Here is a 20,715-nt window from a genome sequence, read left to right on the forward strand (position 1 = left end):
AGCCGACACCTTCCGACCTCCCACCAGAGTGTAGTTACTAGTGACCTGATTTGGCTCCGATAGGTCTGTGCATTTACAAAAGACACTTAATACATAACTTTTTCAACTTGTTCTGAAAATGCTTCACGTAAGTTAAGTAAAAGTGGAATTAAGAGGTACGGTTGTCAAAGGGCATAAAAAGAGCCAGGGAAGTGACACCAAAATTAAAGAGGAAAAATAAAATACTAAATAGTGGAGCTAGGACACTATTGCAAATGTAATAAAAACTGAATGGCTTTGCTAGGATAAAAGCTTGCATTGGTAAACTATGCCCTTCTAGATATACAGGTTTATCCACAACGTGGTTGGGGTTCTCTTGTGATTTGATCACCTGCTTAGGATGAACACAAAGGAAAGCTCACTCACAAAAAACTATGTACGTCAAGGAAAGCAAGCACCAACTTCTCACTAAACCATACAGGTTCCACCCTTCCAACATAGCATACACTTTTAGTGAAGTGAAAACAGAAATCTTAGTGAGAGGTTTACCCATGTGAGGCTTCATATTTAAGTAACAGTCTGTGGTGATAGATTTGTTAACAAGTAACCTCCTGTTGGTGGCCTTGCCTAAACGCAAGGCGGAGTATCACAGGAAAGAGGTTCAAGGTACATAATGTACCAAAAATGTCATACAGCAATTTCTGCTCTAACTCTGAAATTGCACTGATGCTAGGGTTTGTTCTAAACTAACAAAGTTGACCTAATTTTCGGTTATAAAAGGCTTGAGAGCTAAGGTGTGCACAAAGCAACACATCAAAAAAATTAGGATATCTCAGCCTAGTCAAAGTGCAGGCCTCAAACAGTAGTGAGCAGTTATTCACAGACCTCCTGGCAGGGGCAGCAAAAAAATGAGCAACCAAGTGTGGAACATAAACATCTTGTCTGTTCTGGTCAACAAAACATCAGAAGAATTTACAACAGACTAAAACATCTGACAGCACTCCCCTAAATCAAAAAAATGTTCTAGTGTCTTTTTAATGAATTCTAACCAAAGTGGCCATGACACTGAGATTGAGACCTACATACTATTAACATCTTTACTCAAATTAACCAGATGAAGTGTCCACCTGGGAACACCACGAAGATGCAAAATATGCACAAAAGAGCTCTGTCCTGCATCTTAGGAGGAATTAGACTACACAATGTATTAACTAGAAACCCACCTTAACCAAACTTACATTTTACCCTCAAACACCGCACTCTAGCAGTAGCCCTAAAGGTTGTGAGTGTCTGGAAAGATGCCAAAATGCTATTGAGCATTGCCAACAATTTGCTAACATAACATGCACCTAGGCACGCTCTGAAACTGCCTTTCTTTCTCCAATTTCCAAGTTAGAATAATGTGGAGTTTTTGTTAATGAATTTACTTAACCAAACAGATAATTCATGGTCACCACACATCTGTGGCAGTCCTTGACTGCCACCCAGAGACAAAGACGTCAAGTTGTATGTCAGAGAATGTAGTATACAGACCTGCCAGTAATGGAACGTTGACCAGAAGTAGGAAGGATAGCACACACGTAGGCAGAAAAATCTTCTCCATGGCGACTCTAGGCAACGTGGTCTGTGACCTGCATACAGCAAGAAAACCAAAGTTAGTGTTGCACCTCGTTACACAGCACCAGCTCTTGGGCATTCTTTTGAAGTATTTATGTTCACACGTAGTAGTTTCTGAGACTGGAAAACTGAACAGATATTCTGTTGGTCTTTTGCAACTCTAAATGAAAATGTTGGCTACTTTATTACAGATAAGCACAGACAGTTATGCATTCAGACCAATGTTGTCCACTGCACATCAGATGCTTATGGCCAAACATAGTTTAATACCAAAAAAAGAGACTCGATGAGTCAGCTTTCAAGTTTTAGGGTACATGTAATGTATTACAATTTGACACTAATTAGATTGTTTAAATAAATAAAATATATTCATAACTAAAAACTCTCTTTTCACTCACACAAACTAATCTTTATAGGTCACAATTATTAACCAACACTGTAACAAGCAACTATGTACAGGGAGTGCAGAATTATTAGGCAAATGAGTATTTTGACCACATCATCCTCTTTATGCATGTTGTCTTACTCCAAGCTGTATAGGCTCGAAAGCCTACTACCAATTAAGCATATTAGGTGATGTGCATCTCTGTAATGAGAAGGGGTGTGGTCTAATGACATCAACACCCTATATAAGGAGTGCATAATTTTTAGGCAACTTCCTTTCCTTTGGCAAAATGGGTCAAAAGAAGGACTTGACAGGCTCAGAAAAGTCAAAAATAGTGAGATATCTTGCAGAGGGATGCAGCACTCTTAAAATTGCAAAGCTTCTGAAGCGTGATCATCGAACAATCAAGCGTTTCATTCAAAATAGTCAACAGGGTCGCAAGAAGCGTGTGGAAAAACCAAGGCGCAAAATAACTGCCCATGAACTGAGAAAAGTCAAGCGTGCAGCTGCCACGATGCCACTTGCCACCAGTTTGGCCATATTTCAGAGCTGCAACATCACTGGAGTGCCCAAAAGCACAAGGTGTGCAATACTCAGAGACATGGCCAAGGTAAGAAAGGCTGAAAGACGACCACCACTGAACAAGACACACAAGCTGAAACGTCAAGACTGGGCCAAGAAATATCTCAAGACTGATTTTTCTAAGGTTTTATGGACTGATGAAATGAGAGTGAGTCTTGATGGGCCAGATGGATGGGCCCGTGGCTGGATTGGTAAAGGGCAGAGAGCTCCAGTCCGACTCAGACGCCAGCGAGGTGGAGTACTGGTTTGGGCTGGTATCATCAAAGATGAGCTTGTGGGGCCTTTTCGGGTTGAGGATGGAGTCAAGCTCAACTCCCAGTCCTACTGCCAGTTCCTGGAAGACACCTTCTTCAAGCAGTGGTACAGGAAGAAGTCTGCATCCTTCAAGAAAAACATGATTTTCATGCAGGACAATGCTCCATCACACGCGTCCAAGTACTCCACAGCGTGGCTGGCAAGAAAGGGTATAAAAGAAGGAAATCTAATGACATGGCCTCCTTGTTCACCTGATCTGAACCCCATTGAGAACCTGTGGTCCATCATCAAATGTGAGATTTACAAGGAGGGAAAACAGTACACCTCTCTGAACAGTGTCTGGGAGGCTGTGGTTGCTGCTGCACGCAATGTTGATGGTGAACAGATCAAAACACTGACAGAATCCATGGATGGCAGGCTTTTGAGTGTCCTTGCAAAGAAAGGTGGCTATATTGGTCACTGATTTGTTTTTGTTTTGTTTTTGAATGTCAGAAATGTATATTTGTGAATGTTGAGATGTTATATTGGTTTCACTGGTAATAATAAAAAATTGAAATAGGTATATATTTTTTTTTGTTAAGTTGCCTAATAATTATGCACAGTAATAGTCACCTGCCCACACAGATATCCCCCTAACATAGCTAAAACTAAAAACAAACTAAAAACTACTTCCAAATATATTCAGCTTTGATATTAATGAGTTTTTTGGGTTCATTGAGAACATGGTTGTTGTTCAATAATAAAATTAATCCTCAAAAATACAACTTGCCTAATAATTCTGCACTCCCTGTATACTGTGCCTGCTGCTGCTGCTGCTATTTACTGCACCTAAAGTTTGTAATGGACTATCAAGGACCTCAAACTTCCGCCCCTTCTAAAAAAACATTAGTAATGCCAGTAGGAAGGGCTTAAGAATGAAATGCCTCTTTCATCATTAATGAGTTTGACCAGAGGTCTTTTAAAAAAAAAAATTGTCCCAAGCCTACCAAAGTAAAATGTTTTGAAGTTGCGCCCCTCCAAAACTTTAAGGCAATAATTGGAGGAGCACGTGTTGAGAATAGGAATTTGTGGGATTATTTCATGGCAAATTTTTCTATAGCTCATAATCCACAATAAACAGGAGATTTATAACAGGACAAATTAAAAGAAAAAAAGGAATTGGTATAAAAATAAAAAATAAAAAAAAATAAAACTGTGCTCCTCTTCTTAATTTGGGTGTTGTAAGCCCCCTCATACTCCTGGGCCACAATGCTACTGCACTACTGGCATCTGAAGCCTAGCTCCACTGCCTTTTTTCCCACCGCTTCTCTACCATTCCTGATCATCAGTCAATCTTGAAATGGGGTCTCTGTTCCTTCTTTTTCTTTGAGTTATATAATGCTGACTCGACCCAAAGGCATTTTAACACTTTACACGAGTACCAGCTACATTACACAAGGTCAGATTCATTTTTTACATATCTATATATTTAAGGCACATGGAGATTGAGTGATTTGCACAGAATCACAAAGTATGGAGATTATGCCAGAACATGAACCTGGCTGCCCACTTCCAAAGTCGGCAGCTCTCGTTGTTAGGCTAGCAAGGAAAATGAACCCCCATGCTTTTTTTTTTTTTTTTTTTTTTAAAGAGAAAGGCAGTCACAATTGTGATCCAGTGGGTCCATATGACCTATGGAACACAGCTGCTGCTGCACCTGCTTCACTAAAAACAGCTACTGCCTTGTGCAGGAGGCGGTTTCCTCTGTCAAAAACTTGGGCTCCCATCTTGCCCTATACCCTTTGCTGCCATATATCCGACTCCCAAACTAAGGTGCCACTTTTGCTTAAATTTTCCCCTCCAGTGGGCCATTCCTCTGAGGCCCAAAGCAACACTAGCTCAGCAAGTGTGCACTGGCCCAATATGCAAGCAAAGAAGGATAGTAAAACAGCCATAATTGTGATTTAGTCAGGGCCACCAGAAATATGTGATTTTGCAGCCACTGTGTATTCTGCATAATTATGGACTTTCCATATTGCCCCACAATCTATTGCATAATCTATAGATAAAAAAAATAAAAAACTGTTCCTAGCTCACACAAATCAAAAGTTTCTAAAACACTGACATGTTGCCACACAGTAAAGGGCCTTTCATAAAGGTTATCTAGTCACTTTTCTGTCACTTATTACTATATAAGGGTGTAAAATGGTTACTAATCTAGTGAAATCAATGCCCAGTGTTAACAAATGTAAACATTTAACAATAATATCACAAAATGAACTGCATTATATATGCATAATTTGCCGTTTTCTTGCTGCATAATTTAGTCAACCCGGCCACATTAGTTGCTCCTCCCCGGCTGCATAATTACAGGGACCTTGGCTTTAGTTTGCCCCTCATATCGCTCAATCCTGTGCAATCGCTTAAGTATCAAACATAAAGGCTGCTAGGGAGCTACTTTGGACTTTAATGGAGTCACTTGAAGCTTCACAGTGTCAAGCATTTGTTCTTCTAGAGAGGAAACGTAAGGATGCCATCAGGTAAGTACTGGAACTGCACCTTTTTAATGGACACATACAAATACTGTTCTAGGTGTAGTCTGTTTACTTATAACTAAATTATACGGATGAAAATAATTTACATGTGCACAGTGCTTTTTGCCACGGACTCGGACCTCAGAACTATAAATACACAAGACACTACCCCGGACTGCGCCACCCAGGATTTAATTCTGTAACTCTTTGGTCACGCAAAGACCGCTGCACTGATCACATTAGGTGAGGTTTCATAGTGGGGAAAAAATACATTTCCACTGATTATTTGAACTGCATTTCTTTTTCATTTAGGGTGCATGCTTGTGGGTTTTTTTTTGTTTTAAAGACCCGATATAGAAAAAAAGTAACAAAATAGTTACTGAATATTTTGTTCATTTTAACCACCACCACCTTACTCACTGACTGTGCTCCCTGGGCATTCAGAATGACAGTTCCACGCTTTTTTTTTTTTTTTTTTTAATGAACTTCTCTCTCTGCATATAAATGAAGGCAAAAGTACTGTCATAGTGTATCAGTGTTTTAACCCGTTCCATGCCGCCCGCCGACACGGTGGGTGTGTGCATAGGATGGCTCCCAGTTGTCCTGGCACCCACCGACAGGGAAACCGCTGGCGCTCCCCCCGTGGGCTAGCCCAAAATATGGTCCCACCAGGTATGACAGCAAATGCGCTTCTGTTACCACTCCTGCCCCTGGCAATCTGATGACATCAGCGCACATGCTGGCATCAGCAAAGCAGGGTCGAAGCGCTGCAAAACCATTTCCTTCCAGTGATGGAGGAGACAATATGCGAGTGCTCCTCTGGGGAGCAGGGAGGGCTTCGAGGAGGTGCTGGCGGGAAAGGAAAGAGTTTTTCCTTTCCACCAGTGTCTCTTGAAATGAATTCCTGCTGCACAATCGTGCATGGCGGCGTGATCGTGCAGCAGGGATACTCACTAGGCCACCAGGGATTTTTGCTTGTGTGTCTTTTTTTGCACTTTGGCAAGGGCTGCTTCCCTTTAGGGGGCAAATATTTGTCCCCATTTCTGCGTCCCTTGGGGGCAGATTGGCCATTTTTCCGGGCCATCAGCCCCTAAACCACTAGACACGAGAGAAAGTTTCTGAATGCTTGGTGAAATAGAGTTAAGTCGAAGGTCTGCATGTACTGGCATTTGGCTGGCAGTGTGTGCGTGAACTGGCGGTTGGCTGGCGATGTACCTGGACTGGCGCTTGGTTGGTGGTGTGCACGCAATGTTGTTTGCCTGGCAGCGTGCATGGACTGGTGCTTGCCAGGCAGTGTGCATGAAATGGCGCTTCCCTGGTGTGGTGTGTGTGGACTGGCGCATCATTTTAATTTGTGATCATAACATTTAATTTCTCCTTTTTATTTTAATGCAAAGCTTTTGATTCCTTTGCTGTTACTTCTGCTTGCAATTTCAACACTGGTAGATTTTGAGGTTAAGTAGTTGCATGTGTTTGGTAAGAAAAACTTTGTTACTGTTTACTCCAAATAAGTAGCATTGCTACACATAAATGAGTTTATTGTAAATGGTGTAATTTTAGCAGCATATTTAGCTGATGTTATATTGTGTGTGAAATTCTTCTTGGATTTGTGCACGCTGTGTATTGTGTTGCCTTATGTGTAATTTTATTTTGTGTTTCCTTTTTAGTGGTATATTGTTGGTGCTTCAGGTGCATGTGCAGAGTAGGTGCTGGTGAGTCTAGATGTCTCTGGCAAGTGAGTGCTACTGTTTTAGAGTATTTAGGTCTTTGTGATAAGGAAATGCATTGTTACTTATTTTATACAGTGTTGGTTGTTGTTTACTTACTAGTCAAGTTACTTTTTAGTAAGGATTGTGGCTAGCAGCGGGATTACCACTCAGCAGGCTGTTGGTATGCTTTTCGATTCTTCCGCTGGCCATATTTTTGAGACTGACTCTGCATCTGAAGCAGAGGACGAAATGCAAGATTCTGGCAGTGAATATTCTGTCTGAAAGAAATCATCTGATTATAAGGCCACTCTCGGTACGGAGCAAGTGCCTGTTTTAGAAGAGGACATTGATGTGCCAATAGTGCAGCAAGAAACATCTGATCTGACACCTGGAGCTGATAAGCTTCCAATTGGAAGAGCTGAACTCTAGGATCCCCCTAGTGTTGCCTGCCTTTACTGGTGCCGCAGGGTGTAGAGTGAATACTGAAAAACGTTTGTTTATAAATTTCATTCAGTTATTTATGGACAATGTTTTTTTGGATGAGATAGTTGGCAAGACTAATTTTTATGCTGAACGGTATTTGAGGGACAACAGTGCCAGACATAAGACCTGCTCTAGAGCTACCCACTGGATTACCACAAAGCTAGATGAGTTGAGTAAGTTCTTGGGTTTAACTTGATGGGCTTGATAAGGAAGCCGTCACTGTCTTCATATTGGTCTACCAGCCCCTTGATGGCAAAGACCATATTTCCTGAAATCATGAGTTGTGATCAGTATTTGCTTCTGATGCTGCATTTTGTTGAGAACGTAGCAGCGTTGCTACCAGATCACCCTTACTGTGGCAGTCTTTTTAAGATTCTGCCTGTCCATCACTTTGTAGATCGATTTTGAGAGACCTATCTTCCAGGGAAAGAAACAGCTGTGGGTGAGTATTTTGTCCCATTCAAAGGCCGTTGGATTTTTTTCCGCAGTACATTCCTAGCAAGGGGGCAAGTTATGGAATTAAGATGTATATGCTGTCAGAGTAGCACAGGATATGTCTAATTTCAGGGTTTACCATAGTAGGGATTGCACTATTGACTCACCCCCCATCCCTCCAACACCCCGGTTGTCCGTCCACTTTTGGAGTTGGTGAGAAAATTGTATGGGAACTTCGTAGAGGAGTTTTTAACAAAGGTCACTATATATACGTAGATAACTTCTACACAGGTGTAGAATTGTTCATGGAGTTGTTCAGAATGGACACTGTTCTTTGTGGCACAGTCTGCTCTAACCATAAAGGTTATCCAAAGGAGCTTCTGTGTAAAAAAAAAAAAAAAAAAAAAAAAAACACATTGAGAGGTGACAGTGCAGGGCTTTGCTTAGTGATGAAGTGCTAGCTGTGAAATTTTCAGGCAAGAGAGATCTCTACATGCTGACTACGATCCAAGACAAAAGTACTTCACTTGTGACTGGGGTCAGGTTGCTGAAGTGTGCGCACCTGTGTGCATTTTAGACTACAAAAAGCATACGGGTGGTGTAGATAGAGTAGATCAGAGGTTGGAACCTTACACTGCTATTCACATGGTTTACATTTGGTACAAGAAATTGGCTAACAATTTGTTTAATCTACCACCTTTCAATGCTTTCGTTGTATTGAAGGACTGCTCTCCAGATTCAAAGATGACTTTTTTCAGTTTCAGCAGCCTGAGACAGGCAGTCTTGCTGTAGTGGAGCAGGCAAGAGTCCCTAGAATTGGAGTGGTGAAGGATGTGACTAGATTGAAAGATTGCCACTTTAATAAATACGTTCCTCCCAGACCCCCCCCCAAAAAAAAAAAACGTCATCCCAGTAAGAGATGTAGAGTCTGTATGTGAAGAGGCATGCAGAAGAGTCGTAGGCACTGCCTCAAGTTTCCTTCTAAACCTGGAATGTGTGTGCCCACATGTTCTAGAGTTTTTCTGCACAACCATTAGCATACAAGTGAACTGACTCGTCTGTAACATTTTATATTTTTTGTTCAGTTTCACGGCTAGCATTAGAGTGATGTTTCTAGTTTCAGCTGTGTTTGTAGCTCTAGTTTTGTATTTACTTCTAACTGGTTTGTGTTTTCTTTTTTGTTAAAAAAAAAAGTGTGATGGTGGTGTGCGTGGACTGGCGCTTGGCTGGCAGTGTGTGAGCAAAGACTTGCTGCTGGTCACTACACACACTGGTTTCTAAACAGCAGTCCATACATTCAGTCAGCCACAAGTCGGTGTGATTGCTGTGTCGGACATGTGGGCATATGAAACTGATGGGCCCTTGAATGGAGCGGTCTGTTGATTTGAGTGTTGAAATGCACTGGGCCTGCGGCTAGCGGTGTTAACGGTCTTGTGTGTGTCAGGTATGAAAGGTGTTTCCAGATCTGTGACTAGACTAAAGTCACATGGCGGAGCTTCAAAGACATCCCCGCATGACTATAGCATAGAAACCATCGCACACAACCAACAGAAATCCAAAACCATGAGGTTGGGCAGCCAAACTAAACATCTATCTGGACCACAGAACAAAAATGGAAAAAAAATACAGGTCCTCCGCCTCTTGAAGATACGAGCACAACAGAATCTTAACCCAAGTGCAATCTCAGAAGACATTGGAACCTTACACTCTAAAAAAGACTGAACACAAAAAGAAATCAATCTCACCTTTCTACCGTATAATATGTGGGTCCTACGAATTAACGAGCACATGACCTGAGGAGCAGCACACACTGTCTACTATCTGAAAGCAACACGTATAATGGTACCAAATCGTCTCCTTCACCACTGGGAACAACAAATCCATACATCTCCATGTGGGGCTACGTTAGGCTATCTACTACCGCCATCTGGGGGTCAGTAGGGTCCCACGGCAGGTCCTTAGATTCGCTAATACGATTAAAGGCTATCTCCTCCTCTACTCCCTCCCCCCCCCCCCCATCACCCACCCAACGATAGCAGTCCAGCTAGGGGTCAAGTGATAGCCCACTCCACTACGGAGAGCTTGTGATACCTTCTTACACATTAGAGACTTATCAAGTACTCATTCCCTATGACATTCTAACAAAGCCTTCAATTCCACAGTGGACCCTACACCATATTAGAGATCCCACCTCACCAACATCTGAAAACCCGCATCTTAAGCTTCATATTAACTTACGACGGATTCAAGTCCCACCACCTTTGAGAGTTTCAAATGCTTACCATTTGGAGCACTAGTAGGCAACCCACGCTATAGTCTCTATTGCAGACCTCATTTCACCCTCACTTTAAGGATCTGTCCTCCATTCCTCCATGTGATCCAGCACTTAGGACAGCTCTCTAGTCCTACCCTCCACAGCCCGCTTTCGTAACCTTCCGCTCCACTGCCGTATTTCCCAACAAATTAACCTCACGAAATGATTTTTACTGTGACCTTTCATGTAGCTGTATTTATTTATGTCCAAGACAGGTCTGAAGGCCTCATAGAGCACACAGTTAAACATCCAGGCCGAGTCTCATGCTACACCACAAAATAAGCATAACGGCTCTAGGACAACGCATCCTGGTGTGTTAAGTGCTTGTGGAATGAATGGCGCGAGAATGTCTGCAGTAAGTTGCGCAATACTACCTTGGTTTAAGGGGGATGGTTACGCTGCCATATAGACATGTCATTCGGGTCATCGGGCGTAGTTTCAAAACCGGGTGTACAATATCCCTACCCTTATAAAAGGGGGTGTTACTTGTAAATCTTTTTGCCCTGATGAGAAAACCCAGCCTCCTCCACTAGTACAGCCCACCACCAATGTCAGGTTCTCCTCGTCTATGTCCCTAATGATTAACACGTGAAAACGCACCTCAAAGCCTCAATCCTGCTACCAAACGTCCTTCTCATCTCGCTTCCCTATGACGGTCATGCACCTTGTGTGACCCATCACAGCCCATCTTCCTATAACTGCCCCAGCCACCTCCATTGGCTACCCGCGAGCCCTAACCCCACCAAGGCACGCTAGAAAACCTATCAATCCCTCTTCCGTGACTCACTCCTCGCATGGACCCAATAGCCTCTCCATCTGGCCTTGAGAATCCCATCCCAATGCCTATCCCTAGTCTCAAAAACACCATTTGAACACTTCTAATAATGACAGGTCCAAGCACGTTGTCCCTATATCCGTCCCTCGGAGACCTTTACAGGTGGCCCGTCCTTGAGCAATGCCTTTCATAAGGCCCTCACACAGAATCACACACTTACCGTGCGTCCCTGTATACACGAGTCCCTCCGCGCGCCTTGCACCAGGGGTCTCCCCTACCTATCTTCTTATCCTCTTCTCGCACACTTCCACCAGCCTTACCCGGCGTCTACACCGCGCAGGCCTGGACGCGGCGTCGATTCATTGGCTGCGCTCCCGGCCTCGCGGTTTGCGTCATGGTCCCGTGCCCCCATTGGTCCACGTGCCGACTGCCCGGAAGCCCGTCTAGATACCTGAGCCTGCTCATTGGTACACGTTAGACATGACGTTATCAAATGCATAAATCTTATAACTTGAAAGTATAGTACACGTTCGGAAGAACGACTAGTTCTAGTGTCCGTCTTCTATGTTCATAGCGGAGAGTCACAGTGCCAACAAAACTTAGACTAGGGGGTGTTGTTTGACACAGGAACATGACGAAATTCCATGTAACACAAAAAAAACAAAATTTTTCTAGCAGTCACGACAAATAATTTTTATTCCTATTAAGGACATGGAGGCGAGGATTATGCTTCTTTTTCTATGTTTTATTTTTTCCAGCAGCCAATAATAGTAAAAAAACATAGTTACATGATCAACCAGTTTTCTCTTCTCTGGCTGTCAAATTCCTTCTGGCAGTGATTTGTTTTGGATACCTAGGCGGTAGCCTCAATACTCCATATACATTTTGGATTTGTTAAATCGCTGTTTTGTTTGCTTATTGATCTGTGACTCTTTGTCACAGTTGAAGTTGGTTCACATGGTCAGTGCTGCGATGGGCCGCAGATAGCGGTCAAAAGGGTTTGCAGAAATGTCAGCAAGTTTCTTGATCAGTGGGGTTTCCTTTTGATCCAATCCTTTGTAGAGTTTCACATTGAATTTGCGGAGATGGTCGTCCAACATCTCAACGCCCAAATCTCTGTGTAGGTCTGCTGTTCTTGCAAAGCAAGGAGCACCTGTAGCTATCCGTAAGGCCTTGTTCTGTAGTGTCTGCAGAGGCTTCCGATTCTCCGGCTTGCAACTAATCCACACTGGTGAAGCATATGTCATAGTGGGTTAAATAATTGCGTTTGCTGCATTTTACTCCGCATAGGCATTGATTTCGTTCTCAGAAGCGGGTACAATGCAGGCAGTTTGGTTGTTGCTTTCTGGCATGTCTTCTCAATGTGGTTTTTCCAGCTAAGTTTCGAGTCAAGTGTCACCCCTAGGTACGAGCTGCCTCTTTCCCACTTTATCTCCTCTCCATTGAGGCGGATCTGTGGATGCTTTTTGATCTGCTTTCTGGTGAAAAATGTTTCTGTGGTTTTGCTTGTGTTGAGGTTCATCTGCCAATTGCTGTACCATCCAGAGACTTTGCTAAGCAAAGCTTCAAGATTCTTTGCCGCTCCCTTATCGCTGAGAGATTGGGAGATTACTTCAACATCATCGGCGTAGAGAGCGAGGTCTGTTTTCTTCAAGTCCTTGAGAATTTAAATTGTAAATACATTAAAGAGAAATGGTCCAAGGATTGATCCCTGATGCACTCCAGCCAGAATAGGACGTACAGTTGAGCATTCCTCACGCATTGCCACGTGGACGGTGCATTCTTCCAGGGAGCTAGTCAGCAGATTTACCAGATAGCTGGAAAACTTCAGCTTGATAAGCTTGTAGATCAGTCCTCTGTGTCATACTCGTTTGAAAGCTTTGGCTACGTCCAGGAAGACAAATCCAGTTGATTTGTTGATGTTGAATCCATGGCGAATAATGTCCACAGCTCTGAGGAGTTGATGATTTGTAGAGTGTTCTTGCCGGAACCCAAATTGTTCTTTGGCAAGAAGTTTCTCACTTGTTGCAAAAGCACTGAGTCATGTAAGTATTATCTTTTGGAAAAGCTTTGATAGGCCAGATAGCAGACTTATAGGGCTGTAGTTTGCAGGATCTTTTAGTGGCGTTCGAGCCTTAGGGAATACAATGACTCTTGCTTCTTTCCAGGCTTTAGGGAAATGTTGGTGTGGAGACATGTGTTGAAGATTTTAGCAAGGCGATCCGCTGCTGCATTTGGGAACATCTTGATGGCTTGGTTGGTTATTCCATCTTTTCCTGGTGCCTTGCCATTTTTCAGCTTCTTTATCAGCCTTTGTATTTCATCACTTGAGCATTCCTCTCTGGTTGCAGCTTCTGTTTCCGGAGGATGCTCGAGGTACTGCTTGGTGATTTCTTGCTCTATTTCTACTGTCAATTTGCTGGCCTGGTTGGGCTTGATGGATGTTTCCAGGGTGTGAGCCAGGACCTCTGTCTTGTCTCTGTTGCTGCATGCCAGGTGAGTCTTTCCTTGTATCAGTTGGTTCGGTTCCTTTCTTCCAGTCAAGTGCCTTGTCATTCTTCAGAGAGAATTGTCTGAATTCTTCAGATAAGCTGTTGCTGCTTCCCACTTTTCAGCTCTGTGCTGGTTTTTTGTGTCTTCAGCAGGTTTGTCAACATGTTATACTTCTTCAGCAGGTCTGGGGTGCAATACTTATGCCACTGTCTTCGTGCTCTGTTCTTCTCGGCTATTGAATGCTTGATGCCGCTTGGGAGGTCGTGGATGGAGCAACATGATCAACCATAGAGGGGACCCTACATATACACTCCTGCCTGACATAACTCCTCCTCTTTCTTTGTGCCCTGAGAGAGACAGCAACAATCAAACTTCCTAACAAAGTCTAAAAAGTCGACACAGGGGAAAAACAACTTCACTTCAACTTGAAGATTGCTGATAACAGATTCCGAGCCGCAGACTCGCTCCTGCTTCAGGTGCACCAAGCTTTCCAAGGACTCCCAGACATCAGGGAAATAGAAGATGGACCGATCATTTGTCACCCTGTCCTAGAATGAAGGAGTACATGGGGTTGTAAATCTTGTTTTTAATTTTGTGCAGAAAATCATTGTTAAACATTATCCTAATAATTAGGGAGGGTAAAATATGTAACATATAAATAATGATCCGTTATACCTTTTGGTAAAAAAGCAGATATACAAATTTTTTCCATACATAACTGGGTGGGATAATCCTCGCCTCCGTGTCCTTAATAGAATTGAAAAATCTTTTTTACGAATGCTACAATTTTTTAATTCTATGTCAGGACCGGAGGCTCCGATTATGCTTGTTTAAAGCTGACCCATTACAACTGATGCAACATCTAGGATTAGTTTGTAGTAAAATTTCTTAAAAGTAGGTTCAGAAGACCAATCAGCGGCTTTCAGAATGTCCTCTAAACATGACCCTAAAGAAAAGGATTTGGAAGCCAAAGCGCCCCTCGCTGAATGAGCACCATATTTAGAAGTATCAATACCTGCCTCAGCAAGTAGCCAGTCCATCCATCTTGCTAGAGTAGCTGCTGTCACTGGACGAAAAGGCTTTTGTAGCGCAATCAACAAATTGATCCTTCTTGTCAGTCCTGAATTCCGCTGTACTCACCTCATATGCCTTTAGACATTGGACTACGCTATAGTTTAGGATTATCTGGGAACGGTGGATATGATACCAACCTGGAATTGCTCTTTGTTCTCCTAGGGATTATAAAGTCGACCCCTTTCGGGGAAAAATGCCTACCTGATAGGTATATGGCTCTCACATCAGACACTCTTTTGCAAGAGATGAGACACAGTAACATGGTCAATATGGCTGGCAATTGTTTTCGAGATAGGTATTTATTGCTTGGCCAAGAATCCAAAAACCTGAGGACTATATTCACGTCCCATAAGACTGAATATTTTGGCTGAGGAGGATTGAACATCCGTATACCTCTCATTGACTTGCATACAATGGATAGTTGGCCAACAGGGTTACCATCTATAAAGGAGTGCCTGGCTGAAATGGCCGATCAGAAGTTGTTCACCGACCGATAAGCCATTCTGGCTAAAGCTAAGGAAGAAAGAAAATTCACAATCAAATTGTAATATGCTCTAACAGGATCTGCACCCTGTGAATTGCACCAATCGCACCCACGTCTCCAGCAGAAGCATATCTATTGTGGGTACCTGACAACCAAGTGTGACTAATGAAACTTTTGAGCCTCTCGCGAAATGCCTGGGATGTTCCATCTTTTCCTGAAACCTGCCAGGCTGGATAAATAGATGAAGAAGACCCCTGGATCCAACAAAAGGTTCTAACACTATGGCAGAAGAACCGGAGGGGCACCCGTTAGCTCTAGCACATTTGGGAACCAGGATTGCGCTCTCCATATTGGAGACACTAAAATCATCTCAGCTTCCTGCCACTTCAGCTGAGCCAATACTCTGGGAATTATCATCAATGGTTGAAAGGCATAGATCCAAAATTGATTCCAGTCCTGGATAAAAGCGTCCGTAGTCCGAGCTGCTGGGAATGGGCACCAGATGAAGAATATTGGCAGTTGGGTGTTCAGGCGAGACGCAAATAGGTCTATCTCGCAGGGACCCCCTTTGGGGAGCAGTGCACAAAATGCCCTTGGATGAAGCCTCCAGTCCCTGAAATCCAGAAGGTGACGAGATTGCCAATCCGCTATTACATCGCGTTGAATCAGCAGATACTCCACTGTCACAGAAATGCGATTTGGCAGATAAAAAAATGACAAAAATCTTTGGCTATCTCTGTAAGTGGTTTGGACTTGGTCACGACCAGTTTGTTCAGATAGTGGACCACCAAAATGTTGACCATGCGGCGCAAGATGCAACAATTAGCTTTCCCGGACAAAAAACTCTGGACCTGCCAACAGCTCCAGGCAGTTGATGTGACAGTCCAACTCTGTCGAGAGCCACTGACCACCCATAGAGATTTGTCCGCAGCGGGCTACCCAGCCCCAGAGGCTGGCATCTGACTCTATAATCATCTCTGGAGTGGAGCCAAATATGGCCCTGCCATTCCAAGCCTCCATGTGGTCTAGCCACCAAGAGACCTCTGTCCTGGCGTCCCCCGGAAGACAGACCTGTTGGGAATAGGAAAGGCCCTTGTTCAGGTATTGAATTTTCATGCTGTAGGAGGCTGGACTGGCTTGTAGTGAGTACCAAGGGGTACTTACACCTTGCACCAGGCCCAGTTATCCCTTATTAGTGTATAGGGTGTCTAGCAGCATAGGCTGATAGATAATGGTAGCTTAGCAGAGCAGCTTAGGCTGAACTAGGAGACGAGTGAAGCTCCTACAGTACCACTAGTGTTATATGCACAATATCAATAGAAAACACAATACACAGATATACTAAAAATAAAGGTACTTTATTTTTATGACAATATGCCAAAAGTATCTCAGTGAGTACCCTCAGTATGAGGATAGCAAATATACACAAGATATATGTACACAATACCAAAATATGCAGTAATAGTATTAGAAAACAGTGCAAACAATGTATAGTTACAATAGGATGCAATGGAGACACATAGGGATAGGGGCAACACAAACCATATACTCCAAAAGTGGAATGCGAACCACGAATGGACCCCAAACCTATGTGACCTTGTAGAGGGTCGCTGGGACTATTAGAAAATAGTAAGGGTTAGAAAAATAGCCCACCCCAAGACCCTGAAAAGTGAGTGCAAAGTGCACTAAAGTTCCCCAAAGGACATAGAAGTCGTGATAGGGGAATTCTGCAGGAAAGACACAAATCAGCAATGCAACAACAATGGATTTCCAGTCGAGGGTACCTGTGGAACAAGGGGACCAAGTCCAAAAGTCACAAGCAAGTCGGAGACGGGCAGATGCCCAGGAAATGCCAGCTGTGGGTGCAAAGAAGCTGCTACTGGACAGTAGAAGCTGAAGATTCTGCAGGAATGACAAGGGCTAGGAACTTCCTCTTTGGAGGACGAATCCCCCACGCCGTGGAGAGTCGTGCAGAAGTGTTTTCCTGAAGAAAGATCACCAACAAGCCTTGCTAGCTGCAAATCGTGCGGTTAGGGTTTTTGGATGCTGCTGTGGCCCAGGAGGGACCAGGATGTCGCCAATTGCGTCTGGGGACAGAGGGGGCGTCGAGCAAGACAAGGAGCCCTCTCAGAAGCAGGCAGCACCCGCAGAAGTGCCGGAACAGGCACTACGAAGTGTAGTAAAATGGTGCTCACCCGAAGTCGCACAAAGGAGTCCCAAATCGCCGGAGGACAACTTAGGAGGTCGTGCAATGCAGGTTAGAGTGCCGTGGACCCAGGCTGGACTGTGCACAAAGGATTTCCAACGGAAGTGCACGGAGGCTGGAGTAGCTGCAAAAGTCGCGGTTCCCAGCAATGCAGTCTGGCGTGGGGAGGCAAGGACTTACCTCCACCAAACTTGGACTGAAGAGTCACTGGACTGTGGGAGTCACTTGGACAGAGTTGCTGGATTCAAGGGACCTCGCTCGTCATGCTAAGAGGAGACCCAGGGTACCAGTGATGCAGTTCTTTGGTGCCTGCGGTTGCAGGGGGACGATTCCGTCGACCCACAGGAGATTTCTTCAGAGCTTCTAGTGCAGAGAGGAGGCAGACTACCCCCACAGCATGCACCACCAGGAAAACAGTCAAGAAGGCGGCAGGATCAGCGTTACAGAGTTGCAGTAGTCGTCTTCGCTACTTTGTTGCAGTTTTGCAGGCTTCCAGCGCGGTCAGCAGTCGATTCCTTGGCAGAAGGTGAAGAGAGAGATGCAGAGGAACTCGGATGAGCTCTTGCATTCGTTTTCTAAGGAAATCCCCAAAGCAGAGACCCTAAATAGCCAGAAAAGAGGGTTTGGCTACTTAGGAGAGAAGATAGGCTAGCAACACCTGAAGGAGCCTATCAGAAGGAGTCTCTGACGTCACCTGATGGCACTGGCCACTCAAAGCAGTCCAGTGTGCCAGCAGCACCTCTGTTTCCAAGATGGCAGAGGTCTGGAGTACACTGGAGGAGCTCTGGGCACCTCCCAGGGGAGGTACAGGTCAGGGGAGTGGTCACTCCCCTTTCCTTTGTCCAGTTTCGCGCCAGAGCAGGGCTAAGGGGTCCCTGAACCGGTGTAGACTGGCTTATGCAGAAATAGGCACCATGTGTGCCCATGAAAGCATTTCCAGAGGCTGGGGGAGGCTACTCCTCCCCTGCCTTCACACCATTTTCCAAAGGGAGAGGGTGTAACACCCTCTCTCAGAGGAAGTCCTTTGTTCTGCCATCCTGGGCCAGGCCTGGCTGGACCCCAGGAGGGCAGAAGCCTGTCTGAGGGGCTGGCAGCAGCAGCAGCTGCAGTGAAACCCCGGGAAAGGCAGTTTGGAAGTACCAGGGTTTGTGCTACAGACCACTGGGATCATGGGATTGTGCCAACTATGCCAGGATGGCATAGAGGGGGCAATTCCATGATCATAGACATGTTACATGGCCATATTCGGAGTTACCATTGTGAAGCTACATATAGAAAGTGAACTATATGTAGTGCACGCGTGTAATGGTGTCCCCGCACTCACAAAGTCCGGGGAATTGGCCCTGAACAATGTGGGGGCACCTTGGCTAGTGCCAGGGTGCCCACACACTAAGTAACTTAGCACCCAACCTTTACCAGGTAAAGGTTAGACATAAAGGTGACTTATAAGTTACTTAAGTGCAGTGTAAAATGGCTGTGAAATAACGTGGACGTTATTTCACTCAGGCTGCAGTGGCAGGCCTGTGTAAGAATTGTCAGAGCTCCCTATGGGTGGCAAAAGAAATGCTGCAGCCCATAGGGATCTCCTGGAACCCCAATACCCTGGGTACCTCAGTACTATATACTAGGGAATTATAAGGGTGTTCCAGTAAGCCAATGTAAATTGGTAAAATTGGTCACTAGCCTGATAGTGACAATTTGAAAGAAATGAGAGAGCATAACCACTGAGGTTCTGATTAGCAGAGCCTCAGTGAGACAGTTAGTCATAACACAGGTAACACATGCTGGCACACTTATGAGCACTGGGGCCCTGGCTGGCAGGGTCCCAGTGACACATACAACTAAAACAATATATATACAGTGAAAAATGGGGGTAACATGCCAGGCAAGATGGTACTTTCCTACACATGCCCTGAAGGGTCCGGTAGTGTGGGGACCCCAAGAATATCACTTGTATTGACAATGCCAGATGGCCCACTATTCAGGCTATGGACCTCAATGATGTGGTCGTCTTGGACAAAACTGATTTCAACTCTTTCTTGATATTCTTCACCTTGTGAGGTGGGAGCATCAGTTGAGTGGATCGAAAATATATCTGGAAACCGGAAAATCCAGGCTTTGGGATGTGGTCAAGATCGATTTCTGGTCGTTGATAATAAACCCTAATTCCTGGGGCAGAAAAATTGTTCATTCCAGGTGAGTTATGGTCTTCTGAGGGCACTGGGACATGATGATAATGTCGTCCAGGTAAATGATGAGACAAACCCCTCAGGATCTCAGACACTCGACCACCGGCTTCATAACCTTTGTGAAGCACCACAGTGCAGAGGAGAGTCCAAGGAAGGATCTTGAACTCGTAACACACATTGTTCCATAAAACCTGGAGGAAACAACAATGTGGAGTAAAAATATGTATGGTAAGATCAGCATCTTTTAGATCTAAACAAACCATCCAATCTCCTTCTTAGAGTATGTCTCTTAAAAGGTGCATACCTTCCTTCTTGAAATGATGGCAGAGTATCCAATGATTGAAATCTCAAAGGTTGAGGACAAATTTTGATCCTCCTCCCTTCTTTCCGACTAGGAAAATGCAGCTGGTAAAACCATGCGGGTGTAGAAGGGTCTTCTGTATGGCATCTTGTTGTATAAGTGTCTGAATCTCTGAGTTTATAGAGCTCTGTTCATGACAGGAAAAATACATTATGCGGGGGGATTGAGTTGCACTGGTGTCTTGTAGAACTCCAGTTTGAAACCCTGCACAGTCTCCAGAACCCAAGGTCCTGTGATATTTTGTGCCAGTTGTGAATAAACAGTTGTGTTCTGGCCCCCAGAGATACATCTGATAAATAAAAAATTCTTACCTGTGCTACTAGGGTCTTAGAAGGAGCCCTGTCTGCCCAAGAACCAACCTTTTCGGAAACGGCCTCTGGAGTTGCAGGTTCTGGAAGGGTAAAAGGTGATGGATTTATCTTTATAACCACCTCTACCTCTTTGATAGTAATCTCTCTGCAGGCCTTGTTGGTATCCTTGGCAGAACGCTCGCCCCCTAAAGCGTCAGCCCTGTCTAAAAAGTGGGTGGAGGACTTTTTTAATTCATCCCTGAGCTTTGTCCAGGCTGGAGTAGGTCGCACCAAACTTTGAGAGTTCTTTCAGAAAAGGCGCCCTAAAGAGGAGACCCTGTGCCAAAGGTCTCAACTCCAAGGAGGTTAGATCAGACAACTTAGGGTCCAATTTCATCAGGATTGATCTGCGGCGTTCACTAGAAATAGCGTAGCTCGCATTTCCCAGCTGACATATGGTCCGTTGAGCCCACCCCACCAAAATATCTGCGTCAATAGGTATCTTTGTTTCCCTGGAATGGTAGGCAATTTCTAAGACCTTGGTCAAAGGATCTGACATGTCTAAAAGCGT

At 44.3% G+C, this 20,715-nt stretch overlaps 1 protein-coding gene across 2 annotated transcripts in view; it reads right to left on the bottom strand.

The window, feature by feature from the left end:
- Positions 1–11,441, bottom strand: part of HYOU1 (hypoxia up-regulated 1) — a 275,150-nt gene extending 263,709 nt beyond the window's left edge. For both annotated transcript variants that reach the window (XR_011201534.1, XM_069224805.1), the window contains exons 1-2: positions 11,268–11,441; positions 1,513–1,610 (exon numbers count right to left, since the gene is read on the bottom strand). Coding sequence is in view for 1 of the 2 variants with exons in the window: in XM_069224805.1 (XP_069080906.1) it covers positions 1,513–1,582 (70 nt within the window). In the remaining variant the exon portion in view is untranslated. The remainder of the gene's footprint in view (positions 1–1,512; positions 1,611–11,267) is intronic.
- Positions 11,442–20,715: the final 9,274 nt, after the last annotated feature.

Source organism: Pleurodeles waltl, chromosome 3_1 (assembly GCF_031143425.1).
Source record: "Pleurodeles waltl isolate 20211129_DDA chromosome 3_1, aPleWal1.hap1.20221129, whole genome shotgun sequence".
Taxonomy (NCBI): domain Eukaryota; kingdom Metazoa; phylum Chordata; class Amphibia; order Caudata; family Salamandridae; genus Pleurodeles; species Pleurodeles waltl.